General features: G+C 43.8%; 1 protein-coding gene across 2 annotated transcripts in view; it reads left to right on the forward strand.

Moving 5' to 3' along the window:
- LOC8035495 (N-chimaerin) overlaps positions 1-17,036 on the forward strand; it is a 32,904-nt gene that overhangs the window by 2,766 nt on the left and 13,102 nt on the right. Inside the window, exons 5-10 of one of the 2 annotated variants that reach the window (XM_040213421.3) lie at positions 181-294; positions 3,495-3,828; positions 7,388-7,558; positions 8,543-8,620; positions 11,503-11,587; positions 13,070-13,243. In XM_040213421.3, coding sequence (XP_040069355.1) covers positions 181-294; positions 3,495-3,828; positions 7,388-7,558; positions 8,543-8,620; positions 11,503-11,587; positions 13,070-13,243 — 956 coding nt within the window. The remainder of the gene's footprint in view (positions 1-180; positions 295-3,494; positions 3,829-7,387; positions 7,559-8,542; positions 8,621-11,502; positions 11,588-13,069; positions 13,244-17,036) is intronic. The other variant, XM_029980621.4, reaches the window with a different exon arrangement.

Raw genomic sequence — 17,036 nt, forward strand, 5'->3', positions numbered from 1 at the left:
ATTGTAAAGCCTCTAGGTCTAAGACTTTACAGTTGGAAATAGAGCACATTGTAATACACAATAAAACTGGTAAAAATAATGAATCTTTAAGACTTTAATTCCACCTTTTGCACCCCTCTATGTATCTGTGGTTCGAAATCAATGAGCTACTTTGAACAGGGGTGTTGTCTCCATACTTAGGTTCCATGGCATGATCTCGCGTGAAGAAGCAGAGCGCTTGCTCCAGGAAGGTGATGGCTGCTATCTCGTCAGGGAAAGCCAGAGAGCTCCAGGACAGTACACCCTGAGTCTGAGGTAACATTCTTTTTTACTCTCTTCTCAAATTCAAACTTGAAATGTTTCCAGTTTTATGTCGAGATCTACTGTCGTGAATAATATGAGCGACAACACTTCATCTGCCCCTTTTTATGACAATTATGACAACCTGAACATCCTTAACGACTGGCAGGCACTCCAGATAGGCATGCCGTGCTGTTCCCTCTCACATATCCTATAACTGTACTTGAACATCAGATCTATATCTGTGCATAATACTGGACCTACGTTGACCAAATGCTTCTTCTGCGTCACATACCACTGAACCTCATACTTTCTGTTCTGAACCAAAAATCCAACAGGCTCCTTTCTGAGGGAGGGGAAGTTGAGATGGAGGTGACCGATAATGGTGATTCCTTGAAAGCTGCAGGAAAAAAAAGTATAAGAAGTTGTTCGGTCCCGTTGATCACATTACTACGAGGACCAGAGGGTCCCCGTTTATTACAACGTCAAGTTACATAAGACCAAACGTTTGTGCCAAAAGACAAACCCTTTCGGTTCCCATCCCGAATCTCCTAAACTCTCTTGCACTACTCAATTCTTAGACGTGTGCAAGTGACCTCCCTTTCCTGTCTAGACAACACATGCCGGTGTCTCGAGGTGAAAAGTGATGATAAACCGAAAATAGTGTTGTTCTGCTTCTGTGTTTGCCCCGACCCATCATTGTGCACTCGGGTGGCATATCTGTAAAGGTGCACGCACCCAGAGTGCTGACATGCTCAGTGCTCCAGTACAGAGGCTGCAGGCTGTGTTGAAGTGTCCTAAGTATCTACCGCAAAAACAGCAAACTGCGCTACACATACAGAACATGGTCCCTGCGAGGGCAAGCCAACCCGAGCTTGAAGGAAATTCTCTCTCTACAGATGCTTCTCATTTGCAGTCAGGAAAACAAAACCACAAAACTATACAAAATAAATCTGAAACTTAGCTCTAACCCTTTATTTTGCTTTTACAACATTGGACAAGCAGACAAGTTTTTTGCTAGCTCCTGCTGTTTCGACTCAAGTTATTCATACATTCTCTTGAATTAGTAGCTGCGAAAAGAAGGTGCTGATCACAGCAAGGAAACGGAGTACAGAGAACTTGTAGCACCACCGCGCTGTCAATTGTTTGGCTACTCAGACTGATAACTAACTCCGCCAGAATTCAGCGGGCCGATTGTTGGCCGATATGTCTTCATAAACTCGGTCCTGAGAACGCAAAGCAGATGCCAGTCACTCCTTCAAGGTTGTCATTGGCTCCGAGTGATGTAATGCTTCCACCATAAATTTAAACTTGCCCAAGAGTATCGGGAACACGATAACGCCCTCCTAACCTATTCTCCCATCTAAGAAAAGGCAGATTTATCCGAATGACCCAGTCAGTACAGTGCGTTAAACTTCAAGGCACCTTTGCTTCTCTTCTACAATGGTCATGCAAGGATGACTGGAACTTTTATTTCTTTGGAGGAAATGAAGAATATGACAAGCACGAAACTATGGTGCTTTTTAAAAATATTCCCCGTTTGCATCCAATTACGACTGCCATCATTCTGGCAGCTCCCCAATTCCTTTGAATAAGAAATAACTGGATGTGCAACTGCAATCGGATGAACATGGTTGTGGCGGTTCGCTTGTCACTGGCTGTCATCCTGCACCAAACTGTTGACACCATTTGTACACTCTCGTCCGTGACATTGTTTGTTTCTCATACTGCGCTCGCAATATTCTGGTTCAACTTATTCCTTCACCAGAAATGGGAATACCTCTATACCGCTGCTCCACAGCTACAGACACACCGCTCGCCGCCATGATACAGTTGCCGACTGATTTTTTGGACTTTACAGGGACTGAAAAAATGTCCTTATAATAAAGCAGTCCGAAAAATCAGCAGATTAAAAAATTTGCCTTTATTGCATCTAAGTGGGCTTAAAGGGATGCTGAACCGAAATTTGGATTCCCCAAAACTCGCGGCAAAAGCGTGCAACGGGATGCTGGAAACACCAAAACATCATTCATACAGCAATATCTTAAACGGATGACCGTATTTTTTAAAAAAAGAGGCGCATCTGGCAAGAATCTTGACGTCATGTTTCTCCGAAAAGGAGAGGGAAAACGGCCTCATGTCTTCTTCGCCGCACGGCCTTGAGGGAGCAAAGTGAAGAGAGGAGGAAACTAGGTATCTTGACGGTCACGCGCCTCGTCAGCCTGGTTCAATCTCGACTTCTTTTTCCAAAAATACGGCCGTCTATATAGGATATCGCCGTACTAGTAGTGTTGTAGGGATTGTAGCGTCCTGCCTACATCTCCAGCATTGTTTTTTTTAAATCGAAATTTCGGTTCACCATCCCTTTAAAAAAGCCGTCAGTAGTGCCTTGTTTCAGGTTACGCCTTTGCATGCATTCGCCCTCTTTCTATTAGCTTGAGAATTGCTGGCGTTATGGTCAAGTGCTTTCCGCGCTGCTTAGTGACACTTCGCAACGGCGAAAGAACAGATGGGGCCATAACATCCAAGCCAGTGTAGTCCGAAAACATTATTCTCAGAAATGAGATGAGAGGCGCAATGCTACGACTGCAGAAAATGGTGAATGAACAAAGCAAAATGGTAACAGTAATGATAATAGTGATGCGCAGCTAGAGAAAAAGAAATTCGTAGCATAGCCAGCATAGTGTCACCTAGTGGTAGGACTTAGCAGTACTCAAGTCAACGTCAAGAATCTCAAATGGTGGCTTCTCAATAATGTTTCCCGCTGATTGCTCACAACGATTTTGTCTGAACGATTGAGATTTCGGACTTCAAGCTGTCCAAAACATTGGTTGTAAATATGCTCTATTTCTATCGGGTAGGTCACGGTTCATCCTTTAGGTCTAAAATATTAAACAAGCCCGAATTATTGGCGTTCAAAAAATCGGTCGGCGACTGTAGCTAGAAGTGCAGCGCACACGTCAGATACATTATTCTAGAAGTATTACATTAACATCCTCCACAAGTTTCATCATGCTACACTTGTTCGGCGATTCCTTACAGACAAAATTCTCAGTCAACCGTGAACGACCCTTGCACGTACCCATTGTGACTTCCCTCTGCAAGGTCCTGTATGTGACGAATCATGTGCTGTTAGTCATGAAAATGCGTTCTTTTCCCCGTGCCTTCCTCGCTCAGGCGTCGTCACCCCCGTTTTTTCCTTACGTGCTACGAAGGTTCGGCAGCGCGTGCAAGAACTTCCGTCTTTACCACGACGGCATGCACTACGTGGGGGAGAAGCGCTTCCTGACGCTGCAGGACCTCGTGGCGGACGGCCTGATCACGATGTACCTGGAGACTTACGCTGGGGAGTACATCAACTCGATGTGCGCCCAGTCGCGCTACGAGGACAGCCCCTACATGACGCTCCACTCGTACCAGCGCCAGCTGAGGCAGAAGCAGCAGCAGTCCCTGCGCATGCGCCACCGCCACCAGCAGCAACACAAGGAAGAGCAGCCACAAGCCGCGTCGCAGGAGCAGGAGGCCCACGAGTACGACAAGCCCGACGAGGTGAGTGTGAGGCGCGCATTTCTTGATTTCTTTAATACTTAAAGGAGCTGTGCAACGATTTTAACGTTAAAAGAATTGGCATCTTTTACTTGTGATATTGTTCACCTTGTCACAAATGACAGAAAACACGCCTCCCTTCAATGAGATGTTGCGATTCTGCCGCGTAATAGCGAGGTAAAAATTAGAAAATTCCCCGGACCAGCAGCCGCAAGCGGCGGCCATGAGAAACATGTGGCATGACGTCAATTGGGGATCTTGTAGAAAGATAGCAAGTTGTGCGAATACCTTCTCGATAAAGCATAACTTTTCTATAAATCTTGTCGTTCCAACGTAAGTATAAATGCGTCAAAAACCTAGTATCATCGACAAAACTTTTATTATACATAGTTTTAGTGGCACCATCTATCCTAGGTCCACAAAACCGTCAGCCCTGTCTGCTACCGCGAACAGAAGCCGGAGGGGGAGGGGGACAGTGTTGGACCGGTATGGCCGGACCCGGATGAGACTTTCCTCCTTTCACCATATTGTTCGCACGGCGCCCGCCATCACGCGGTCGCGAGCAGGTGAGTTCTCGCTGCTCACTGATGGCTCTAAAAAAAGAGCTTTACTGGAACCCCGCGCCTACCGCATCGACGTCACTGCGCATGTGACCCGGAAGACGATGTACGAGTTGAGAGGTGGCAAAAACCTGGATCTTTTTCATTTTTTAGATAAAAACTAGGGTATCCAGGCAAAATCTGTTTTTTGTAGTTCACTTCAGAAGTGTCAGGCATCAACTTCCACAATTATTTAAGCGAAGCCCTGAAATTGTTGCACAGCTCCTTTAAGTGGCGGTTTCTCGTGGCATACTTTCAGCTCAAAATCTTGCCGTACGCCATGTCGATGAACTTTTGCCATATGTCTTCCTACGTGCGGAGTCAGTGTTTTCCAGCTCGGTCGAGCTTTTTGCATCCTGATTGACTGCGTCTGCCCGAGTAGTTGGCGACACAGAAAAACGTTGTCTGGTACTATGTATTAAAACTCGCAAATTTCACTTTACCCGAAACCCCGTCGCGCAACCTTTCTGCTTGGACTTGGGTTCTACCTACGATGAGACAATTCTGTACTTTGCTTACTTGACTTGGGCTCGTGTGCTAGAACACTTTGGTATACACTTGCATTCCTGCCAAGTCACCCACCTGTATTACTCAGGAGACTCCTGAATTTTACTTATTTGTACAGTTAACAGAAAAATCTCCCGGGAAACGCAAATTATGCCCCTGCACTTAAACAAGGAGTTTATGCCATTGCAACAAACGGCTGCAATGATAGCAAGGCCCAGCTGTATCTCGCTAACATGAGCAGTGCAGTATAATTGTAATGAAGTTTTCTTCATGTAGATTTGTTGTCAATATTTCTTTTTATAAACCCGCTACCCCCCCCCCCTCCACTGAAAAATTCTCCCGGACTTCGTTTCCCTTAACTTGGCACGTATGCACTTGTGTACTCTGCGTATGTTGCGCTTTGCTAGAACTAAAAATCATGTGACATGCCACACTCTTGCCAAGTTTGTTGGGCGTGTGCACGCTCAATCCAACAGCCAGCCTATGTACTTTTCATTGTCAGAAGTATGTGATTCTCGTCCGTTATTAGGAGTGGATGGAAAACTATAAGAGGTGGGCAAGACACTTTAGTGAGAGCTGTTGTCCACTCTAGAGAGAACCCCAGTTTTCGTTCGAAGGTCTTAAATTAAGAAGAAAGTTCAGTTACTTCATTGTACATTTCAAAGGAGGCCAAAGCAATACGTAGCTTGCACCAATGTCACTTGGTCAGATATAGCGTGGAAAAAGGGCATGTGAGAGGGTAGCTTCTGCTGCGTTAAAGAGGCGCTTCTGGGCACCAGAAAGAGGGGCGGACTGACGTCGAGTGCAAGTCATGAATGGTTGGCATTCTGACTGCATGTGCTATGCCCACTCTAGAGAGATCAGTATTGCATTGTGCACTTTTATCTTCTGTTATGTTACAAATTATATTGGCAGGTCACATTAGAGCAGTGGTATCACCATTTCAGAGTCATTTACACATTTGATTTTTCTTTTGCCTATTGTGACTGCTTCTACGGCAAATGACAACCTTCTTTGCACCACTTTCGAAATTATTAGGGTTTGGTACTTCCAAAAGAATTGCTTCTAATCTGCGAGCGCTTAGCATCACTTAGCATTTAGTAATTAATTTTATAGACATATCGCTTGCTTCATCCGAAATCAACCTTCTGCTCATTTCACTACTCCACGTGTCCTTTTGGACCATAACGACTTTTGTGATCCTCTCTTTCCACTGCATTGACTATGCTAACTGTCTGCAAACTTGGATTCACTCATGAGTTACAGGATCCAGTATTGGTGGCCTCCCATGTCCACCCAAGCTTGCTTCATTGCTCTTGGACAACTAGGCTTGCCTGATTGCTACTCGCATTAACCTAGAAGGCTTCCAGCTTCTACTCTAGGTAGACTCAATGTGGCACAAATCTTTGGGGCCCCATTAACTACGGTCTAAGCTCTCCTGAGGCTTGTAACCCCATTCATCCAGCGGCTTGCTTAAAGGGGCGGTGCAACGATATTCAATTGGAATGGTTTTCACTTTACACGAGCTTGCTGGCACTAGTGGGACTCAAGGATACTGGCACGCAACGCCATTGACCAAGAAAGTCCTTTGTTGCACTGTAATTTCGAGGACAAAACCGAGCGTTTTCATTCAATCTCTCCTTCGCAAAACCTGATGACGTAGCTGGGCGGTAGCAGTACCGCCCAGTGACGATATTTGAATGCGGCTCATAGATTGGACCCGAGCATTGCGTCGGCACTCGATTTGGGCTCGTGATAATCTTTAGCTCGAGAAGCATTCCGGTAGTGTCCTTTGTCCAATCGCTGCAATGACGACAACAGCCGAACCATAACAATGTCTGGAACGCAGCGCGTGTCCTGTGTCTTGCCAACCCCAGCGCGTGACTATGATCAACATTGGTGGCATATAATCGGCTCCAGATCACGTGGCCGCTTGTTCTGGCTGAGAGTTGAGGATGTGAACTCTGTTTGTTTTTCTTTATTTTTTTCTGCCACTTGGATTGCGTGTGGTGAAAAACGAATGGGTATTTAACAGGTCATTAAAGTCAGGGATCCGCTCTAAGCGGTATTTCCGCAAAATACAAAACTCGTTGCATCGCTCCTTTAAGTTGGCACATCCAAATGTGCTTGCTCAAGTACCACAGCACAACCGCCCTGGATGCACTGAACAAGCTAGTGACTGTGCGGGGTGCAGTGGCAGTCTCCAAGGCATCTTTCATGAGCATTTCCTCTTTTTGTTGATGCACTACATCCTTAGTTGCCCTTGCACCAGTAAACCTGCGATCATCCTCCTCGCTTTTCTGGATGCCTTCCTCTCTTTCTCCTCCACTTCTGTCAGCTCTTTCCAGTAGTCGTCTTTCATTCTTCCATTCCAAGAAGACCTAGGTGAAGCTTGTGATGCTTTTGAAATGGACTCACATGCCTTGGCTGCAAACATGAGACAGGGAGTTTCGTAGGTGGCACATGGTGTCAAGTCTGCTGCACCTCTGGACGAAGACCTTGGACGCCTGCTAGGCCACTCCTCGTTTCCCCCCTTCGTACCAACCTCTGGACGGTCTGTGTTCTTCTGTGAGGCCTCAGACTCCAGGATCGTGGCTGGGTTTTGCAGAAATTCTGTCGACTGTTCGGTACGTTAGGAGTTTGGGTAGCTGAGCCATACGCACGTTTGGCGAGTTTGTTCTTAGCCAAACTTGTCTAGGTCGGCACAGATTTGGCCTATCTGTGCCATCTGTAAATGGGGCATGACTGTGCGGCATTAATCTATTTCTCGCATTTGCTTACAATCGATTTACTCATGAAGCCGGTTGTTTCGTTTGGCCGCCAGTCTCGTAAGCACAGCCGGTCACTGCAAATGAACATTGGACAACTTCATTCTTATTTTATAGTAAAAATGCTGTGTAAAAACAGCTTGTAAAAAGAGATTGAATGAGAGCCTCAAACTTCAACTCTCGCTGTTAGTGGTGAAATCATGAGAAGCAAGCAATGAGCCTATGTAAACAACTACCAAAAATAATTGGATTGTTTTAAAAACTGGCACTTCATTTGCATCCAGTTTCTTGAGGCTACCTGAACAACTTTAATGGATGTCTTGGTCAAAGGAATGCAATGTTGTTAATAATCCTGCTACTCTATTTTTTTTTCTTGTTGCTTTCTGTAACCTTTGTTAATTTTGTCTCCAAATGCTAATTACTGTGCACACTTACGAAAATAATTCTAAGTACATGGTATGGTTTACTGCTACAACCAGAGTCCTGTTATTTATATACACAATGTGCAGATTGTTTGTATAGAAATGGGAACAAGGAGAAAAGTTGTAAAAGCAACCTCCATTATAATTGTTGTTGGAGGGAGGGACTTGGTAAGAGAATTTAGCACAATGATCAATGCTATGTTTAAGAGTTTGTCAATTGCAACATGAATGATCTTATGTAATTGTCTTGCATTCATATCAAAAACAATGGGAATGAAGCACAAAACTTTGAAATTTTCCTGTAAATAAGTACAAACTTAGTAGACCCAATTGTAGTAATGGAAATCGTCGGACATTTCTTAAAATACTAAATGCACCTTTTTTTTTTTTTTTTTCAAAATATACGTTTATTTCTTTATAGGAGCTTGACTGCCCTCTCCTGGACGGAATTCCGGAAGACATCAATGTTCAGGACTTCGAAAAGCCCCATGCATTTAAGGTAAGAAAAAATTACAGGAGGACGCTTAAGCTTCGCCTTTAAAGGGGCACTGACACCCCAAAGGTCGTATTTATTTTTATTGTCTAGAACGATGCAAGTTGCAGTCATAGACACGCAAAAAAAACCGCATCGCAAAAAAAAATTTTCCCGCGCGCGTGCGGGGCTTTTTATTTTTGGCGTTTGATTTTCCCGCCTCTCGCCTCCTCGCTTCTTTTGATCGGTGACGTCAAGAATCATGAAATTTAGAAGCTTTGTAGGCGACATCTCTATAACATTTAATTACGGCAATCCTAAAACATGTTTTTTAACGCAATTGCAAACGCACTACGGCCCTTCTTTTTGAAATACCAAAAATCGGGAGTTCGTTGTGGTGCCGTCTCCTGGATTTGTATCCTCCAACGGAAAACAGGCGACACCGCTCAAAACCGGTCCGCCGGGCGCTCGCTCCTTTCCTCCTCGCTTTGGGTCGCCATGGCAACAGCAGGGAGTGGTAAAAAAAAGTCGATTCTCAGGTCTCCGCGATTTTTGACGTCAAGGCACCGGCGCCGATCGCGCGGGAACTTCGAATTCGGCATTTGGAAATTGTTTTTTTACTTCACAAATACTGAATTCCCAATTATCAAATTTTGAGGGTAATGTCCCGGCATCGTTTTCAATCGTTTCGGATAATAAAAAAAAATATGATTTTGATGTGTCAGTGCCCCTTTAAGAGAGGAACGCGATAGCTAAATATAAACCCCACTCGTTCTCAAGCCATGCAAGCATGTCTGTGTGGCCTGGTCAGTAGCGTGTCTGGCTCAAAACAGAAAAGTTGTGGGTTTGAATCCCGCCTTCGCCTAAAATTCTTCAGATATTTACTTTAAGGCAAATTAATTACTTTATAAAGTGAAATCATTTGAGACGTGCGGCGACCTTTAATTGGCATTACATGTCATGTTTTAATCACTTTCATTTCACGTGTGACGTCACGTGAGCGTTGTGGGTTGTTTGAAACTCCTGCGCGAGGTCATGTGGCTGTGACGTCATGACCCCTTCGACCAATCAGAGTTTTCCCGTCCGTCACCGACACTGATGCCGGCTTTTCTGCGACGCAAGCTCCTTGAGGGGGGACACTACTTAAAAGAGTGAATATTTCAACCACTTGTCTGATCTAAATGACATTTACAGGGCTTGTTTCTGCTGATGTTGAGAACATTTCTGGGAACTGGGTGAAGTAGAAAAAATATTGCAAATGTTCAAAGAAGAGTAGAAAAACTCTTGTTTTGAAATTACATGTAAATTTGTTGTTTTCATGTGCTATATTGCTTTAGGACAGTTCAGAGCAGATAGCGATGGAGCTATATTTCTTTATTATACCATCTTTCATGACAAAAAAGCCACATAAACAAAAATACCGTTGTTAGATTTCCTTCCTTTGTCCAAAATTTTGAGTTCTTGAGCATGAGAAATGACAAGAATAAAATATACAAGCTCATAGCTATCTTCCCCTTAAAATTGGAACCCAGAAAATGATATTCCGTGACCCCCCCCCCGGTTACGCTGACGCCGACGCCGCTCAGGCTGGAAACGGGCCCCTAAGAGCTGCGCTCTAAAAAGGAAACAGAAGATGACAATGGAGCACCACGGGCATCAATGGCGGCGTAACAGCCTGATCGAACGCTGGGGCGAGACTGCCTCCAGCTTGCCATGTGGAGCACCTTTTGTAGCCGCATATGTTTCTAGAACATTCGTCGCATAGAACATTCTAACGTCGAATAAGCAACAGCATTCTCTAATTTACCAGAAATCTAAATTGAAAGAACGAACGTGCGGAGGCCCAGGAATGGAACCCTGGGCCTCCGCACCGGCCACGCATGCGCTCGCTTGCTGACACGCGTGGCAATGTGACATTTTTTTTAAATCATCTTTTTTGCTGAAATTGTCTTTTCTGCTACTCCGGAAGGCTAACTTTTGAACCGTTTTTCTTATTTGCATGAAATTTGCAGGGTGTACTCATAGCACTGGACAAGGATGCTGTGGAAATTTTCAACCCTATAAATTTATCCTCGGATGAGTTACATAAAAGTTCATAATAAAAAAGTGTATCTGCTGAGGAAAGCTATGGTTTAGAAAGGGTAATGAAAATGGCCAGTATTTTTGCTGGAACATACAGCAGAATACTTGCTTCAGACGACTATGAAAAGAAATTTCGAAAATTATAAATTTTATTCACAAAAAAAAAATATGGAAAAGAGTGTTTTTTTTTGTGTGTACATTTGATTAAAATAAATATAAACTTTTCATAACAAAAGAGCAGAAAAATGCAGAAAGTAAGTTCACAGTCGTGTTCTCCAGAAAATTTCAATATAGAAAAACCAAAATATATCTGCACGCATAATTTGATTATGAAATGATAGCTTCCCTGAACTGATATTTGACACTAAAAAGTGAAGCTGAGATAAATGCCCTTGAAGTTTCAAGATAACATTTTAAAATTTTATTTTTGCGTGTTAAATGTAAAAAATTCTTTCCAGCAGCGTATGTGATGTCTTCCTCAAACTTCTTCTGATATACTTGTATTGATTTCAGTTATTTTCACTTGCGGATGACGAGTGCTACGCAGTGCAGCACACCTCACCAACATACAAAGGATAATTATTTTTGACATTATTTGTCAGAGCGCATTGACAAGACTTTGTGAGAGTGTTCCTTGTTATCCATACATGCCAAAACTCTGCAGTTCTGAATATGAATATTTTTGGAAAAAAAGTGAAATTCAAGGTAGTGTCCCCCCTTAAAACACTTACATATACAATGTGCATGCTTCGTACATATTCCTAATCTGCGACAATAAAATTTAATTATAGGTAGGTTATATTTCCTCTTGTATATTTTGTGAACAGGTCAACAACTTCAAGGGCTTACCATGGTGTGATTTTTGTGGCAACTTTATGTGGGGACTCATTGCTCAGGGAGTTAGATGTGAAGGTGAGTCATACTTTTCTTTGAATTCACTTGTTGTTTTTAACGAGTTGTATTATTAACTCCACATTAGGTACAGTGGTGGTAGCCAGGATTTTTTTTTCAACGGGGAGGGGGGGCACTGGGATAGTTGGGATCTCACGACTTGGGGAGTAGGGTGGTGGGGAGGCACTATGTATATGCATAAAAGATCGACATTGAGAAGGGAGAAGGGGGGGGGGACGGGACTTTGGGCCCCATTCGCGACTCCAGCAAAACGAACGGCACCTAGCGGGAAAACACTGAACTGGCCGGAGCAGGTCCTTTCGCGATTTCTGCTCGTCTCTTGTGGCTTCTGTGATTACATGTTGTCGGTGGTTTGCACGACAGATCAGTTCTACCGGTGACTGTGTCATAACCATAGTATCGCCTTGTGACCCAGGTTGCTCTGCACGTGACCTATGTAACCGCGTGAGCCAGACATTCTGCGTTTATAAACGTTCATCAGCAGCACCGTGGAAGCACAGAGGGCAGTCCTTTCCTCGTTTTCTCGAAAAAAAGTCAAGCCTCCGGGAGTTTGCTTACCCCACCACATCGCCGCAGGTTCGAAACGTGGAAGATAAAACGCGAAGCAAGCCATTTTGAGTCGAATGCTTGCATGCTGGTGCCGCAGCGTTGTGCGTTGAGCTGGCACATGGCATGGCAGGACCTGGATTCGATTGCCATATATATAGTGGCGTCCCCTATAGTAGGTCGCTGGAGTCACGAATAGGGCTGCCCTGGTTAGGTATTTCCTATGATTGCATGGCCTATCGCTGTTAGTGGTCATAGAGACACCCCACTGACTGTTGCTTTGTATTAAAAACACATGCCCCTTTGATTCTGCTCTTCAGCAACGTGACAAAGAATATAAAAAAAAAAAAATTCAAAGCTTTATAAAAAAAGAAGAAAAGTGCAGCTATGGTATTTTTTTTACTGCTAAATTAGTTGATAACTTGATGTTCGGATGCTGCATCCTTTCAATTTGACTGAAGACAGCCGAAAAAAAAGTTATTTATTAGAAGTAATTTCCAATAGTTATTTCACTAGAATTTCCTTAAGAATTGTCACCCGTGTATGTGACCTTATACAAAAGGTTTTCGAAAGTACCTCACCTTGACCACAATTTGTGAAATTGTATAACTGAATTAAGAGAAGATCAAAGTTGTTCATGGTTGTCTCAGATGTTCATGGTTGTTTCAGATGTATGCCTTTTTTGTAGGGTGTCCAGTCGAATGGCTAAGTTTCAGTGCTACCTTCAACACTCTAAAGAGTGCCGGTATATTGTGGCCTTCCTTAGCACTGTAAATGCTATGAATGATTCAGCGCTATTCAGTTTAAACCACTGTTTCCGCACCCCTAGTCTTTTGTCCTCAACAAATTTTGAATTTTATGTGCCTAGTCTTTGTTGGGTCAAATGTGCTGTTAAATTTGAAAAGAGGCAAGACATGTCTACCACAATTGTTTCAGACTGTGGCTTCAGTGCCCACAATCGGTGCTCGGAAAAGGTGCCCAATGACTGTCTACCCGACACCAAGTATGTCAAGCGCGTGTTTGGAGTGGACCTCACGACTCTGGTGAAAGCCCACAATACTCCAAGGCCTTTTGTCTTGGACATGTGCATCAAGGAGATTGAGCAGAGGGGTGAGCATCATCTTCTGTGCTTTTAGCATTTTTTTGGAGATACATTGAGCGGTATCTTTATTGTTATTATTATTTTTGGCAGGGAAGTGCAGGCCTTGGGGCAGTGTGCAACAGAGCTAGTCTGAATACTGAACTGCCACTTCCTTCTCATATACCTAGAAGTCTGCCAGTAAAATCTTCTAGTAGAGTGGAGCAAGTTGAGATGAGGGGTAAAGTTTGGTGATGAAGTTTGGTGTTCAGCACTAACCTATGCACTGTACCCAGTGACGACTTGCTGTGGCATTTCAGTAGTAAAGAGTGCACAAGCACAACTTTGATCGGCACTCAAGGGGCATGAGCAATCATGTGCCCATAACTTTTACTGTGTAGTCGCAGAATGTCGTTCGTGAGTGTAGTGAAAGGGATTGTCCAGTTCAAATTTTGTGTTTGAGAAAACAATGGAATATCATTGTTCTTGTCTTGAAATGCGTCATCTGTGCAATATTTGAATTTTATATGCCCTTCTGCATGAATAATTGAATTTTAAACTGCTCCAATCTCATCTTAGCATAAACGGTGCTTTCGTTGGCTGGATGGGATGCAACCGGAGGGAAGCTGAACACAAAAGCGGAGGTCTAGGCATGTTAGTTAAAGGACAGGACTGGGAAAGAGAGAAGGAAAGCTGCAGAGAACACTTATGGTTAAAAGGTAGGGTAACAGGCCTCAACACTCTTCTGGGGTTTGCTTACCTGAAAACAGGAAATGACTCGAGGGAGGAAAATACAGAACACTTCACATGTATATCGAGGGACATCAGAGAAATTGGCCTTAAAGGGATACTTCAACGGAATTTGAAATATTCCTGTCGTGTTCAAAAATAGGTTGAATATGATCCACAATATCCGTAAATCACAATCGCACATTTGTATTTTGAGCTTGGTGGCTGTATTTTTCGTTATAAACGGCCCACTCTGGCAAGCGCTCGGAGAAGGCCCAGCGGAGACCACGTGACATCCAACGCAATCGTGACGTAGGTCGTCTCAAGCTACGGCGAGGCTGACGTCGAGAGGATGGCCTAGTCATTCCAGCCACCGAAGCGGCTGCTTTTGTACAAATTTTGAGTGACGGGTTAATCTTCTGTAATCTTGTAGGGGGACAATAGCGACTTTTGCGACACACAAAAGGCATTCTCGGGAAGAGGGGAGTTCCTCCTGTCCCTCTTCTCTCGTTGTGGCCGGAGACGAGACAACCTCAGTCACTAGCTGTCAAGGTTCCTAGACGGGCATTACAAGCGAGGCGTTAGCGACATCCACCAGGTGTTCTTTGCTAATCGTTTAATTCATTTTAAAATTCCTTTTCGTGACTTTTTTATCAAGATATTGGTATGTTCGATGTGATGCTGCTTTTTTGAACACATATAGACCAAAAAATGAGCGCCAACATTTCGTTGTAGTATCCCATTAATCAGGAAATAATTATCATAGGAGACATGAATGACCATTTAGAAGAGTTTGATGGATTCACAGATACAACTGGAAAGTTGCTATAGTCGGTTACAAGTCAAGAAGGTAGGAGAAGCTCCTCCCACAAGTGTGATGCGCCTGTTTCAAATCTCTCCGCAGTCGAAAGAAGAGTTCACTGGAAACGCTCCTTGTTCCGCTTGAATGGGTTCTCACTTGCCTCCGGTCCCACTTTTTCAGAAAGCGACCTTTGTATTCATCAGAGAGGGAACCGAGCCCCTGAAAGCAGCCTTTGTATCCATCGGGGGGGAAGCTAATCCCCGAAAGTCGTATTTGTTTCCGTCGGTGGGGGAGAACTCTAATCTCCCTCTCGTGGCTTCTACAATGCTAAGTCAAAGTCGACAGATAAAGCAAATATGTACAGAAAGGCAAGACCCTTATCGCGCGTTGGCTGCGACGTCACGGAAACGGTGGGACGCTATTGGATGCGGAGGTGGCGGAGGGATATCTGATTCCCTTTGAGGGGCATTTGCCGCTACCTTCTTAACCTGTAACTGACTATAGAAGATTTTTGTGATGCCCTTGGCCTAGTGTTAGTAAACGCACAAGTAAAATGCGACGGCAAAAGAACTTGGGAACGAAACAACACACACTTAACAATAGACTACTGCCTATTGCCGTTGAGACGGCAATCTACTGCCGTTGAAACGTTGTGTTGTGTTCGTCCCCTTCTGTGTTCCTGAGTCTCAGGTTTTATTACCATGAATCATCACCAGCTCGCTTGTTTTTTAAGTATTATTGCAGACATACCCATGAAACTCATTAGGACACTAGGAAAAACCAACAAATTGAAGTTACGACATGTGATAAATCAAATATTTATGGGAGAAGAGGTGCCCAAGGATTGGAAACTGAGTAAAATGATATATAGTAAAATGATTAAAAGGATATAAATGCTAAGAAAACAAAGACAACATTAAGTCGTATCACCCAATAACGGTAACTTCAGTTCTATATAGATTAGCTTTGCAGATAGTAAAGCGGTGAATGGAGGAATGGGCAGAAGATATGCAAATATTGGATGAGCTCCAAAATGGATTCCGAAGAGATAGAAGACTGGAAGAAAACTTATTTGTCACCACACAATGTATAGAAATAGCAATGAAGAACCAGACTCCTTTGTGGTTAGCTTATTTGGACATCAAGGGAGCGTACAATTACATGAGCCAGGAAAAGCTCTGGAGTCAGCTGAGCGAATATAACTTAGATGCATATTTGGTTGGGTTTCTTCAGCAGGTGTACACAGACAATAAGGTAATTATACCATGGGAAGCAGAAACTACACAACCCGCAGCGATAAAAGGAGGGCTCAGGCAGGGCTGTCCACTGTCACCTCTGCTTTTCATGATATATCTCAGTGAAATGGAAAAGAAATTAGAGCAGAGCAACTTAGGTTTTGATGTGAGTTATATGGAAGGAGGGAGAAATGTAGTACAGGACTGATGTATGCAGACAACATAGTACTTATGGCAGATAACCAGGATACGTTACAGGTGGAATGTGTGGAGAGGAAGGAGACACATTGGGCATGAGTTTTAGTAGTGACAAGTCTGGAGTAATGGTGTTTAACGACGAAAGGAAAGAACCCCTGAGGATGCAAGACATTGAAATAGACCAAGTAGGAAAATACAAATATCTGGAAGTCTGGCTCAAGGAGGGAACGAAATATCTAGAGGAACATGAGGAGAATATAATTAGAAAAGGGAAAAGAAATTCATCTGTTATGAAGCTCAAGCTATGGAACTATAATAGATATGAAGTAGTCGGAGGTATATGGAAAGGAATGATGGTACGAGGACTGTCTTTGGCAATGGGGTACTGTGAATGAAATCAGAGGTTCCAACAGGATTGGAAATTGGACAAAGAAGCGTAGGCAGACTGGTGCTGGGAGCACATGGAAAGACACCAAATGAGGGTGTACGGGGGGACATGGGCTGGTCGTCTTTTGAAAGCAGGAAGGCAATTAGTAAGTTGAAATTTGAACAAAGGTTGACCGAAATGGATGATACGGGCACGTAAGGTATTTAAGTATTTATACATAAATATTAAAGTGTACGGGGGTTCGTCCTGCCCTCCCTCAAGGGGTAACAGATCTGGCCAGGGAACTGGGCTTCGCTTGCGATGATGGAAGGACGGAGGAGAAGAGGATTACAGTCACAAAGAGGCGGTTAGAAGATTGGTGGAAATTATCTAGGGAAAATTGAATGACGCACAACTATCTAGCACACCCGGGAACAGGCGGGACAGAGGAAGATTGGGACTCCCTCCCGTGTGGCTCCGGCCCAAAGTCTCAA

This window comes from Ixodes scapularis, unplaced genomic scaffold (genome assembly GCF_016920785.2).
Source record: "Ixodes scapularis isolate PalLabHiFi unplaced genomic scaffold, ASM1692078v2 PGA_scaffold0__279_contigs__length_252992795, whole genome shotgun sequence".
In the NCBI taxonomy this organism is placed as follows: domain Eukaryota; kingdom Metazoa; phylum Arthropoda; class Arachnida; order Ixodida; family Ixodidae; genus Ixodes; species Ixodes scapularis.